A 14,154-nucleotide genomic window follows, 5' to 3' on the forward strand; every position below is an offset into this window, starting at 1 on the left:
AATTTAGAAATTCTCACTGTAAATCAAACTAAAGAAATTAAATTCTGTAGATAAATGTTTTGACTCACAGTGTCTTCCCTGAAGAAGGAATAGGGCCACAATGTTTGTCTAGAAAATTGTGGGGTTTCTTGTGGTTACCCTAAGTCAAATTCACATGTTTGGACTGTTCAGTGTTCTATTTCCTTCCTGTACCTTCACAAGGACTTCATTTGGCATGCCTGGTGCAAATTAAAACAAAAGCACTTGCATAGTGTTACTATGACAGCGCTTATTAGTAGGAGAAATTTCAATGATTTTTCCTGAGGGTAGAATATGATTCTCTAGTCAACTGCAAGATAAATTGATATTTAACTGAATTGGATAGTAACCTCGAATTTGTGTAGATCTTAACTTCTGAACTTGTCTTGAACCTGTTTCTATCTATATTCTCTGTCAACTGTAAGGCATCTTAATCTGAGATCAACTGTCCCATTTTGGGACACTGCCTGGAACTGTAGGTAATATTACAATTCAAACCAAAACAAAATAACCTCCTCTGTGCTACATTCCAGACTCCTTGGATGAGTGTTTTCTATAGGAATTCTGAAGATTCTTTCTTAGACCAAATGACACTCTGCTAAAAGCTATAGAAAACATTATTAATACTGAAAGAATTACTCATTTATTAAGAGGAAGAGAGTGGTTTCAGGGGCACTGCAGTGAAAATAGAAAAGGAACATAGAGTTAATGGGAAAGGGAAAGCTGAAGATGTAGAGGGGAATGATGGGGAAATGTTCTAGGGTAATGTGCTGAAAGGACAGGGTTCCCACATAAGCTTGTTTTATTGGTTGTTTGGGGGGGTGTTTCAATTTATTTATTTATTTATTTATTTACTGTGTAGGTCTTTTGCAATATGGAAATTGCAGGAGGAGGATGGACAGTTATACAACATCGAGAAGATGGGAGTGTGGATTTTCAGAAAAGCTGGAAAGAATACAAAATGGTAAGGTGAAAAATGTGCAATAGCTGTACAATTCATACAATGTCAGATTTCAAATACTACTTCCTATTGTCTTAGGTAGACAGTTCTGCTTATAGTGATGTGGTGTGGTCCTGCAGTTTTTATGAGCTACCTTTTTTCATGTCTGTTACTTTTGAAAATGCTTTTTACTCAATTAGTGGAGTGTTATTTCCCATGTCTTAGAGTTTCTTTGAGATCAGAAACTGAGATATAAAAGATGAGGTGAGGCCAGAATGCAGCCATCTGTCTCTCTGAAGTTTTGACTTGCTGTGACGTTAAGTGGTAATAGGCATGTGACGATGTTTCTAGTGTTTGGATGTTTTCAGCTAAGGGGAACTCCTTCAGAACTTGGAGTACCTCAGACAGGAATGAAAATCCTTACTGGGGTTTATCCCAAGTTATACAGCACCTCTGCCAATCAATTTCATGTACTGGAAATGTTGATACTTCAAATAGGATTATGAGAAAATAAATAAGTTACCAAATTAAATATGACATGACTTCAAGAAGTCTGTTTTCCTTTTGCCAACTCAGAAAAATTTACTGCAATCTAAATAACTGCTCATTTTTTTCATTTGCTGCCTGTTCATACTTTCTGATGGAGCTCCTTTCTCTGAGTCCCTGAGGACTGGCTTGGACTACAATGACATTCCTAGTGAAATTTTCAGTACTGTGTTATCAGTGTGGCAGCGAAATGTCTTTTTTCTACAGTTTTCAAAAAACACTAAGTGAAGAGAGCATTTTAAATGTTTTAAAAAAAAAGCAAGTTCAATTCAGTAAAAATTTCTGCGGGAAAAAGTTCTGTTACAGAACTTACAATTTCAGAAATAAACCTAATATATTATTGAAGCTAAATCTAATTTTTGATTTTATGGATGCTTTTAAAATATTTTTTTATTACATGAAGATATAAATTATAAAAAATAATAATTTGGATCAGACACTGCTCCTGTGGGTAGCTAGAGGATATAATCTGTTTCATAGTATATATCAACTAAAAGTAATGTTAAAATGACAAGAAGATATTTTTTAATAGAATTGCCAAATTGGAAACTTTTTTTAGAATTCATAATGTAGATAGTGTAAAAACTGTTTTACTTGATTTTGGTGCAGAATCAAATAAAATATAAAACATCAATTTATTTTGAGGGAAACAAAATTTGAAGATCCTACCAATTTTAGTTATGAGGAAATTAGAATTTGTATGTGCAACATAAGTAATTCACTACATATGGATTTTCAATTTATACATATCACAGTAATTGAGATTTTCTGATTTTATCTCTTGTGGTTTTTCTTAGCAGTTATATAAATACAGCCCTTCTTTGTAAAGTTATCCCACGTGGTCTTTTTCATATATATCCCTTCATGTAGTCAAAGATTTTCCTCTAATTTTCCTCTACAATAGTGTGAACCTGTTCAGAATTAGATTATATTGGTTTTGTGTAGTTCAAGCAGTCTGAACTAATTTAGCTTCTCTTTAGGAATGATATAATATTCTAAGACATCATTTGCTTCTATCAAATAAAAAGGATCTATTTCGGACTTTTATTGATATCTTATCCTATAAGTCACGAAACAAGATAGGATTTAGACTTGCTCTGCTTCTATGAACCATTTATCCAAGTAACTATCTTAGGCCCCCTTCAGTAGTTATCATATCACACCAGATATTGAATATTGAGTGATAGAAGCTGATGGATGTTCTCTATATTACTGGGATATGTGACAGTGTTTGGGCTTCAAGGCAATAACACCACTGATTTAATTCCTTGATTGTTCAGAAAAGGTGCATGGTGTCTGTTGGACCACATCCCATCTCCTTCCTGGTGTTTCTTCCAATGGAAAGTGGTTTGTGTGGTGGGGGATACAATAGTACTTGATCTTACTTGAAGTGGTTGAACTTAATATGCATTCTCTCAGCCTGTACTTCAGATGCAGCTTTCCAGATTTGTTAAGATCTTCTCTTTGTGTTCATTTCTAATAATTTCATCCTAATATAATAACAGTAATAATATGTCTCTGGGGCTACTTTTATTTTCAGTGCATTTAGTTCTTATTGGAAAAGAAACTGGAAAATTGTTGAATCTTTTAAGTTAAAGAAAGTACTGATTGCCAGCTTCTGAGCTGGACAGGATTCCAGGCCACCAGTCAGCTCTACCACTGGAGCCCTCACAATTTATTGACTGTTCCAGTTTCAGGAGGCTGTTCAGATATGCTCTGACTCTAAGATGAGATCCTTACTTGGAAAGGATGCACGTGGAATAATCTCTGCAAGGATGAGTGACAGCAGTGCTGGATTACAAGAATCACCTGAAAACAAGGCAGTCATTGTCTTTGATGCAGTTTCATGCTGGTACTTTCAGCTTACATGGAAGTACTTCAATTCCTATTCCAGACACCAACACAGGAAATAGGTTAAGTCAGAGATAAAGTAGCCATAAATCTTTTGAAAGGAGGAAGTATACAACTTCATCCATCCATAAATTGCTACAAAGTCAGTGCTACTACAGCAATAGGGGTACTAATTTTTCCTCCTTGTTCTTTTGGCTCTATTTCCACTGGCATTCAATCTCCACTCTGGAAAACAAAGTTACACTTTCCTCAGTATCTAAACCAATAGGTAATAAATACAAAAGCTTTTCTGCAGATTTACTGTTATGCATGATTGGTTATACCACCTTCTTGTTTAGGGGCATATGTGCTTAACAGTATTCTTCAGTTTTGTTATTAATCTTTCACTGTGCAGTGTATTTTGCACCTTTGAACTCATTTCTGACTATGAAACCTCTTGAGCCATTTCAGTTTTGTACATTCAGTAGTAATCGGAATAAATTCAGAGGAAACCGCTTAAGTTCATCCTCCCATCCTTTTCTTATCAGTACCTACTACATCTGTTCTGCCCCATTTTGCAATGAATTTTCTGTTATACTGCTTGTTGCTTATTGGAAAAAAATTGAAGTGAAACAATGAATAATTTCTATAACAGCAGGTAAGATCACACTGAAGCAAACTTCAACCCTGAAGCAAGTTTCAACCATTTTTCATATTTCCTTGCATGAGGAGGGAATATAAAACACTATTAAGAGTTTTGATCTCTAGAGGAGAATATAATTTAAAAAACTATTGCTTGCCATCTGCAAATCTAAAACCCTTTTAGAAGGGGGGTTTTCCACGAGCTTACTTTCTAAGACATGGTTTCTGGCACTTATTAGGCAGTCATTAGCAATAATGAAATCCAAGTAAATTGTTAGTTCATGTGCTAACTTGGCTATCAAATCTTCTTGATAATTTTCCAGTTTTCAGTTCTTGGATGAATGTACCTTTCCCAGTGACTGTCTCCATTTTTGCCAAATTAGGTGATGGAGTATTAGATTCCCTATTCTCTAGCCTTTTAGCGTGTCTAGTTTAATAATTCCCATGAAATTCACAGTATTTTTTCCACACTTGATAGCTCAACATTCACTATCAGCTTCTTAGGGGGGCTTCTTAGGGGTCAAGTCTATTGAGGGCTTCCTCAGACCTTTAAGATTACTTTCTTGCTTTCTGTCATCGGATAAAAACTCTCAATAGGTATTTGAAATTGCATGCCTTGGCCAGCTCACAACAATCTTTTTTCTAGCAGGTTTTTTTTTTTCCCTGCATGTCAGTATTTAATTGTACTGTCTGTCTTAATTGCTATAGTATTGCTATTTTCCTTTCACTGATGAAGGAAAGCTATCGCTTTTTTTTTGTTATTTATAATGTCATGAGCTAGATTAGGATCACTTGTACATAGTAGACTTTGAGATGAATTTCTAAGTTTTATGGCAACAATCTCCTACCTTTCTGATCAGCAGCTGTTTTTTCATTTGATTTCTTTGAGGCAAGAATGATATTCAGTGGTAAATTCCACATTCTTTTAATTTCATGTTCCTGATTAACATCAGAGTCCAACAACAGTTCAGTGCTTAAAACAAGTCTGCTGCCAACTTGTTTCAGAAGTCATCAATAACATTCATGTGTGCCTGAAGAGCACAAAATCCAGAAGAGCTACAAAACCACTTCCATTTCTGGTGAGGTTTCTTCTTTTTCTATTCTCCTTAAAGCTGTTTTGTCAAATTGATGGCTATCTCCATAGTACCAATGCTCTTCTATAGCTTAAATTCTTCACAGACCGAGCCAGACCACAGAGGTAGTCACCAGAACTTTCTCAGGAAGTATTTCTGGATGCAATTCTCGTGGGTATTTCTATCACGTTATCTGCAACGATCTGACTTTCCTTTGACTCTCAGTAAATTTTAGCTAGTATGTCAAGTTTTGACATCCGTGTCTTCTGCTTACTTAAAAAACAGCTGAAAACCTCTTTGAACTGTTTGACATATTTCCTACAGTTCACTTCTCTGAGTAAGCTCTAGTTTGGACATAGGTCCCACTCATTTTCTGGAAGACCTTCTTGTTTGTGACAGTCAGGCTGTTGGTGACCACATACTTTCATCCCACTAGTCCTTGCAAGTCCTACATGCTTGAATTATACATAATAAGAGCTACCATTCCAACAAAGATTTTATTTCTTAGTACCATTGTTCAGTTAATTCCAAAAATTTCCAGATGCTATATTTAATTTTTGTTTGCAAAGTGTTAAACTTCTGTTTTAGAATGTGGCCTCCTAATTCTTTTTACTCCATCTCTTGTGAGCCTTATTTTATTTTCTCTTGTGAAAGTTTCAGGTCCATTTTTCAGTTTTGTTATCATTCTTACTGCCCACCTTTCTTGCCTTTAAACTCTGACAGGTTTTTTGTTCCTAATTGCTTCAGTAGCAATACTAAGTTGTATATTTTTCTCATTCAAGATAGGTCTTCACCATTTTGTGAAGTTAATATTGTGTTTGACTTGAACAAAGAGACAAAACCTTGAGCTGTTGTACTGTTCCCTCTTAGAGCATTAATTGGTGATGGATATTTCTCTGTTGTAGTTTTACCCATTTAAAAATAGTGTTCAGGTTCTTTTTTTCTCCCCAAATACTTGAAGAATCAAACTACAGACAGAGCTCCAACCTCTTTCAGTCGTTAGATTATGATGTTTATCACATTCTTTTTGAGGGGGGAGGATGACTGCGTAAAAATGCACAAGGCACATTTTAGAATTTTCTTTGTAAGCTTCTTGATTCTGGTTCCACTATTTTACTGCAAAATAACTTCAGATGTGGGTGGGTTTTTTTAAACAAAAATTACATAAACCATATGACTTGGCTGAGGAGAATGTTCTTGACAGAAAAAAATAAATTTGTTCATAATTTGGAAGCTCATATTGCGGAAGCAATATCTTCCATAATTCTCAGTTTTGTTAAAGCTAAATATTCTGAATTATTTTTTAATCCTTTTCTGTATTATAACTCTTTAAAGTATGTTATACATTGTTATGGCCACAAAATCTTCACATTTTTTGCATAGACAGCCATATTCCTCTGTTCTTTAAACGGGAACTCGAATAGTATCAAATAGTATCAAACAGGTGCTAAAGGTGGTAGTACCAATCTTTCTGCCACTATTCCACATTAAAAGCATTTGTAAAAAGTTCGGTTTTTGGATCTTTATTTATGTCAAACTTTTTCCTGAAAACTAAAGAAAAGAGATTACTGGAGATAAAAAGTATATTCCACTGCAAGCATATGATGCAGCTCCCTGGGTTCACAGGATATCAAGCATTGAAATCGCCACTGGAACTAGCTTCACCTAACTAGTGTTAGGGAGATTTAAGAAGATGCTGCTGTTGTTCACAGGAATTAAAACACTCATCAGCTTTTCAGTTAATGATTTGTAATTTTGACAGGAATTTAAAATTAAAAAACTTTTATCATCATGTGAAAAATCACAGAATCATAGAATCATAGAATCAACCAGGTTGGAAGGGACCTCTGAGATCCTCAAGTCCAACCCTTGATCCACTATCGTTATTGTTACTAAACCATGGCACCAAGTGCCTCATCCAGTCTCATCTTAAAAACCTCCAGGGATGGAGAATCCACCACCTCCCTGGGCAGCCCATTCCAATACCTGATTACCCTCTCTGTAAAGAATTTCTTCCTAATATCTAACCTAAACCTTCCATGGCACAACTTAAAGCCATGCCCTCTTGTCTTACTGATAGCCTGGGAGAAGAGACCAACCCCTACCTGGCTACAACCTCCTTTCAGGTAGTTGTAGAGAGTGATGTCTGAGCCTCCTCTTCTCCAGGCTAAACAACCCCATCTCCCACAGGTTCTCCCAACCTCTCCTCACAGTACTTGTGCTTGAGTCCCTTCACCAGCCTTGTTGCTCTTCTCTGGACCTGCTCCAGCACCTCAATATCCTTCCTGAACTGAGGGGCCCAGAACTGGACACAGTACTCCAGGTGAGACCTCACCAGCACTGAGTACAGGGGAAGAATCACTTCCCTGGACCTGCTGACCACACTGTTCCTGATCCAGGCCAGGATGCCATTGGCCCTCTTGGCCACCTGGGCACACTGCTGGCTCATGTTCAGCTTCCTGTCAATCCAAACTCCCAGCTCCCTTTCTGCCTGGCTGCTCTTCAGTAACTCTGTCCCCAGCCTGTAGCACTGCAGGGGGTTGTTGTGACCAAAGTGGAGGACCTGGCACTTGACCTTGTTGAACCTCATCCCACTGGAATCAGACCATCTCTCCATCTTGTCCAGGTCCCTCTGTAGAGCCCTCCTGCCTTCCAGCTGATTGACACTCCCCCCCAACTAAGTGTCATCTGCAAATTTGCTGATGGTGGACTCAATCCCCTCATCTAAATCATTGATAAAGATATTAAACAGAACCGGGCCCAACACCACTAGTGACCGGCTGCCAACTGGATGCAGCACCATTCACTACCACTCTCTGGGCCCGGCCATCCAGCCAGTTCCTAACCCAGCAGAGAGTCTCCCTGTCCAAGCCATGGGTTGCAGCTTTTTCAGGAGTATGCTGTGGGAGACGGTATCAAAGGCTTTGCTGGTAGACCACATCCACAGCCTTCCCCTCATCCACCAGGCGGGTCACCTGATCATAAAAGGAGATCAGGTTGGTCAGACAGGACTTGCCCTTCCTAAACCCGTGCTGACCGGGTCTGATGCCTTGTCCATCCTGTAGGTGCTGTGTGATTGCACCCAGGATGATCTGCTCCATAAGTTTACCAGGCACTGAGGTCAGGCTGATGGGTCTGTAGTTTCCCAGGTCCTCCTTCCGGCCCTTTTTGTGGATTGGTGTGACATTTGCCAATCCATTTCCTCCCCAGTGAGCCAGGACTGTTGGTAGATGATGGAGAGCAGCTTGGTGAGCTCTTCCACCAGCTCCCTCATCACCCTTGGGTGGATCCCATCTGGTCCCATAGACTTGTGGGGATCCAAGTGGCTCAGCAGGTCACTAACTGTTTCCTCCTGGATTACAGGGGGCTATTCAGATTGTTATCTCTGTCTACAAAATTGTACACATGTATACTAGACAGAGATTCCTCGCTACAACAGGCCAGTAGTGGTTTTATCACAGTAAGAGGTTTCTTCCATTGATTTTGGAATGAACTATATTCTAGTAATTTAGTTTTAGGTCACAAAGAGTAACAGAAAGAAATAAAGGCAAAGTAACAAAATATTACACCTAATGTACATATGGTCAGATATGTAAACCTTAAAGTATTATTGTTGGTTGATCTTACATGGACATAAATTTTCACTTTCACTGTTATTAGTCCTGAATTTTTTGGCTATGAAGGATCACTCCAAGTGCAAACATATGAAACTACTCTTCATAGATCGCTCATTATATTTTATAATAAGAACTCATGTCTTCCTTCTAATGAGAACTTTAGTGTTTGACTGGTTTGCACAGGAGCCATCCAGTGGATGGGGATCCTTCTCTTATGTGACTCATTCCTTCTTTCTCAACTACTAGGTCATACCTGTACTAGCACACTGAACAGGGCCATGGCCTGTGTGTGTGAACAGTTTTGTGACACAAGATCCTCATCACAAAATTTTAGTGGAGTTTTGGTATTACCCAAATGACATCCACATATAATGCCCAACCAGTGATGGGTAATGGGCCCTTCCAAATGGCAGTTGGCACAGGACTGCTTTGGTTTTAGACCTGTTAGCATAGGAGCTTTTCTTGTTTGCTTTCTTATGCTTAGCAGAGCAGTAAAGGTTGTTCAGGGCATTCTTCACAGCTTCTTCTTCCCCTTGTGGCTTAGTGAAACACTTGTCAGGGAAAGGATTATTGGTTCAAAGAACTTGGAGAGACATTATTATTAGTACTACATCCATACATCTAGCTAGTAGCTGAAGATGAATCTCATGATTTCTTCAGCAGGAACAGCTTCATGTTTTTTCCCTGCAAGTAATGTGAAGTAGTCTGTAAAGTGCCTTGCAATATCAGCATGGTCTCTCTTGCAAAAGTGAAGGATTTGAAAATAGGATTGATTTGTGAGAAAGGCAAAAACTAGAGAATGCATGTCCTTGGAAAAGACAGAAGTTACATTGCTTCTGTAGTGTAAGCAAACCAGTCAGGCTGGGAATGGTAGTGATGTTGAATTAATGTGTTGACCGAATAACTTATTAGAGTGAGTTATGAGTTCAAGGAGATAAAAACCCCACACTTAAGACATGTATAATTCTATAACATATAATAACAAATACATTTCTTATTATAGTATGCTTCAAAATTGTAACTTTTTTACATCTGAAAAAAATCGTTTACTTCAAGGGACTAGGGTAAATGATATGGAAGTAATTTGTTTCTTTCACACATTTACCAAGTTATTTGGATATAAGGAAATGATTTTTGGTGAGTGGAATGTGTATTAAGATATTATGTGAGTAACGCCTTTCAATAGAGACCCACCCCTTCATGATAAAGAATGGTATGTCATGCTAGTTTAATAAACAGGCACTTCTGACTGAAACTGTTACTCAGATAATTGTCACTTTCATCAGTTCTATAAAAATAGTCAGCGTGTTCTCTGCTTCTCCTGAGATCTAAATCCAGCATGTCCAGTAGAGATAGGTATGATATTGAGGTGGTGAAAAACTGTATTCAGTTTTATGAAAATATCCTCATGAAACTCTTCTGGTCCTGACCAAGGCTTAATCTACAGTGTGCATTTCAACAAAATGATCCCAGGGAGCAAGAATGAAATAATATTTTGTTCAGAGAGGGTTGGATCACTAGACTGGGCAACAGAGATGTTACTACACAAGGAGGCATCTTTTTCATTTTGGAGAATACACTTGGATGTAAAATTAAACAAAATTTTTTGTTGGAGCACAGTTGTGTTTTAAATGTGTTACACTCAGCACAGCCTTTCCCATGAAAGTATTACTGATTAACATCAGTTTCAAGTGTTGTGTTGACACATGGCTACATACTTGTGCCTACTTTGCCACCAATGCTTCAATTTAACACCATTAATTTTATGCTGATAAGACTCATGTAGTCTTTCAAAGACTGTTACATAGTAAGTTTTGTGTAATGATATCAAGATTTAGCCTAGTTATACTAACAGCCTGTAGAGCAGCAGAGCACCATGAGAAAGATTAATGTCATTAAAGAATCTTTCTAACCAAAAGATGGAAACACTGTTTTAGAAGAGCCAGGTGAGATTCTGTGAGGTTGTTTTTAAGATTTGTGACTTGAAAATTTAGTAGAATTGTAGCAGAGTTCTTCCCAAATGAAAGTTGTGTGCTCTCATCATGTAAGAGCATTCTCCACAGGGAGGAGCATCTCCTGTCTGATCTGCTCCATTTGGAACTCGTTGGAGCAACTCTTCACTTTGGGGCTCATGTTGAATTAGAACTGTAACTTTTTGACTCTGACATCAGTCATCTTTTATTCTTGTTTAAGGGTTTAGTGTAGCAGTTGAACCAAAGCAAAAGATTCAAGGGCAACCCATAAGTTTGATGCTTGTTCTATTTAGACAGATTATGGGACTTAAATTCAAGTCACTGCTCAAACTCACATACAGGCTCTTGATCTTTCCTTCAGGATCTGTGCTCTTAGTCATGCTCATCTTTGCTATTTGAGATTAATCAGTGTATTGGGAAAAGAGAATTAGGTCCTACCTCTCCAAAGTATTTCTTTTTTGCATGAAATGAAACAAAAATACTCTTTTTAAAGACTTTTTTATTTCATTTTAAATTTTTAGCCCTAAGACATACCATTTATTTCTTTGCAAATACTAAAAGAGTTATCTTAAGCTTAAATAATTTTAAGCTCAAATTTTTTCTTTCTTAGATGATATGGAAAAATTTAGTTTCCTTTTCTTTAAAATATATCTATCTCCCTGGCATGCTCTTATTGGGAGCCCCACTAAGTGTCTGTACATTCCTAGAATCCCCTTGTCCTAGAGTGAGAAAGATTGTCTCAATAAGAAAGTCTCCTATTTTCAGATGTACTAGTTGTTTTACATGTAGGATATGTATGGAGAAAACTGAGCTCTTTTGGGCTCATTGCCTAACCAGAGGTAACCTTTGTGCAAGGTTTGCACTTCAAATATGCTTTCTGTCACTGTGATTCTTCTTCATCAGGAATTTTGCTGCTACTGATACTGTGTGTGTTTAAGAAGGAAAAAGTAAAAAGTGAACATAATTTCTGTATGTCTACTAATATATTTGGTCTAGAATGAAGTGCAACAGCCTGAATTGATGCAGGTTATGAATAAGGTTTTGGGGCACTTTTCAAACTTCGAATAATTAGACAGACATCTAGCTCTTCATTTAAACTGACAATAGCTTAGTTTTTGTTTAGCTTAGTTTTTGTTTTAGTCTTTTTAGAAGGTACCTCTGGCTTCAATCTAAACATTTTTTTAAAACTTGTCAACAAACGTTTGTTAGCATTTTCTAGTAAAAAAAAAAATCTGAATATTTAGCATTGTTTTCCCATACTCTTTTAAGTTAACATTATTTAACACATTTGTCGTCTGAGGAAATTGAAATAATTTCTGTAGACCATATCTTTATTTCGAATAACATAATGAATAATTCAGTGTGAAGGAAATGAAATTATACAAGTATACAAAAATGTATACAAACCTTTTCTAGAAATTGTCTTAAAGAAAATCCATTCCACATTCTCAGCTAAGGCAAAGGGAACTGAATATTCTTTATGGCTTCTGGAAAGTCATTGTTACTGCAAAACATTGAATTATTTTCTACTTTATTCAGTGAATTGTCTGACAGAAGATGAACCCATAGGATATATTGACTGTGTCTGGTTTCAATTTTGTTTTGTCTATAAAAAGTCAAAGTTTCCTGTGAGCTTTATCAGACAAAATAAATAAAGTAAGAGAGATAATTGTTTAATGAATCTGGAGCAGCATGATTCAAGCAGAATACTCTTACAGATTTTGCCAAAGCTAATAAAATTCTTTTGCACCCTGCTTATTATTTTTGAATAAGAATCAACTTTGTAAATTCTTAAGAGCATTGAATTCTGTTTCTTTGTTTTTCATGACTGCTTTAGAAGTTTTGATTCTGGTAATCACCATGCAATTGGAAATGAGCTGATGTAGAACTCAGATGTCATCTAGAGTAAATATTGTACAATCATGTATTTTTGTCCTTGATTCCTGGTTTGAAGTACTCTAATCCATACAAAGGATAACAAATTATGTTTATATATTTTATTCTTTTTTTTTTTTTTCACAAAAGTTGGGCACTATGTCAGAATTTACAGAATCTACTATATATTTATAAAGAACCAGAAAACACCTTTGCTTCATCGTGGCACATAAGTAGTTTTAAAATTGTCAGTAAGGTTCTATATTATGGGGGTTTTTTTCTCTGAAAATAAATGTTATCACATCTACAAGAACAACCTACTCTAAATATAGTACAAAACATCACCTTATTATTCTTCAATGAAAAAGCCTAGGGGAAAAAAATTACTAATTGTTGGTGATTTTTATATCGCGTTTCAGATCAACATTTGCCAAAATATGATCTTAATGCAATTTTCAACAGGAAAAATATAAATGTTTTCTCTTTATGAAGAATAATATGAAACATTATAATAATCCATGTTAGGTCAGCACGAAGATTTGTGTATTCTATTTGTGACTAGTAGTGGACACTTAAGAGAGCATATTATTATAATGCAAGCATATTTCCCTGCTATATTGTCCTAGCTTCCATAGAGTGCTAATGAGGAAAATGAAGGAGAATTCTGAGAACTTCTGGAAATTTCTGATCTTTCCCTATTGCACTAAACACTCTTTTGGGAACTTAAAGCCTCTGATTTTCCAATCATCCCAAAATATTATGCAAACTTCTAGGGAAAAGCAAAATCGAGTATTTTTGGAAAAAAATCTAAAGTTTAAAGAATTAATCTCTCTATTTGGAAACATATAATGAACAAAATATAGAAAGATAATGAAAAAATAGTGTCTCTTAGTAATTTGAAATACAATTTTGGAACAGTGCTTACAACACACTGGGTTTCAGAGGGACTTAAAATATAGTTAATAGCAAACGCATTCATGAAATACAGATGTTCCTTTTCCTAGTGGATTGATAGCTGAGGCTAACTTGGATCACCTCATGTACTTCCTTGAGGTTAGGCACAAAACTTTAACACAAATAATTTTGGAAGTATTTACTATAGTGATATGAGTGCAAAAACCAACAAGTGTGTTGACAGTGTATATGTGTACTGGGAAGTAAACACATTTAATGACAGCTTTGGGTCTGCAATAGGTGACTTCTAAGGTTAAATTTTACGATTTAACTCTGTACCCTAGGGCATTCTCAAAACCAAACTTCTTGTCCAAAGATGACAAGCATGGTCTTAGGCAAGGCTGTGGGCATCTTATCACTTGGGGTCCCACAAATTTGAGCAGAAGTATAAACTTAAGCGGTATAGTATAAACTAAAATGCTTGAATTTCATTACTGAATTTTAATTAATGAACGATTACTGAATTCTCTCATTAACAGCAGAATTAATGATGTCTGCTTTTCTGTGGATTTTTGTCCTGTGTCCCACATGGAACTCTCATTCTTATTACTAATAGTCTCCTGAATCCCTATTATTTTCTAAGATTCTCTGTGGCAGAAGCTAAAGTTCCCCTTTTATGTCCCTGAAATCTCTCCCAGATGTCTAAGGATCCTCTGAGGCAATACATGCTCAGCATCTGCACTTGA

The 14,154-nt window shown here is 36.5% G+C and overlaps 1 protein-coding gene across 1 annotated transcript in view; it reads left to right on the top strand.

Moving 5' to 3' along the window:
• Positions 1-14,154, top strand: part of ANGPT1 (angiopoietin 1) — a 155,228-nt gene that overhangs the window by 99,092 nt on the left and 41,982 nt on the right. The window contains exon 6 of the mRNA XM_008923178.2: positions 881-982. Coding sequence (XP_008921426.1) covers positions 881-982 — 102 coding nt within the window. The remainder of the gene's footprint in view (positions 1-880; positions 983-14,154) is intronic.

Source organism: Manacus vitellinus, unplaced genomic scaffold, assembly GCF_001715985.3.
Source record: "Manacus vitellinus isolate BGI_N305 unplaced genomic scaffold, ASM171598v3 scaffold_1_pilon, whole genome shotgun sequence".
In the NCBI taxonomy this organism is placed as follows: Eukaryota; Metazoa; Chordata; class Aves; order Passeriformes; family Pipridae; genus Manacus; species Manacus vitellinus.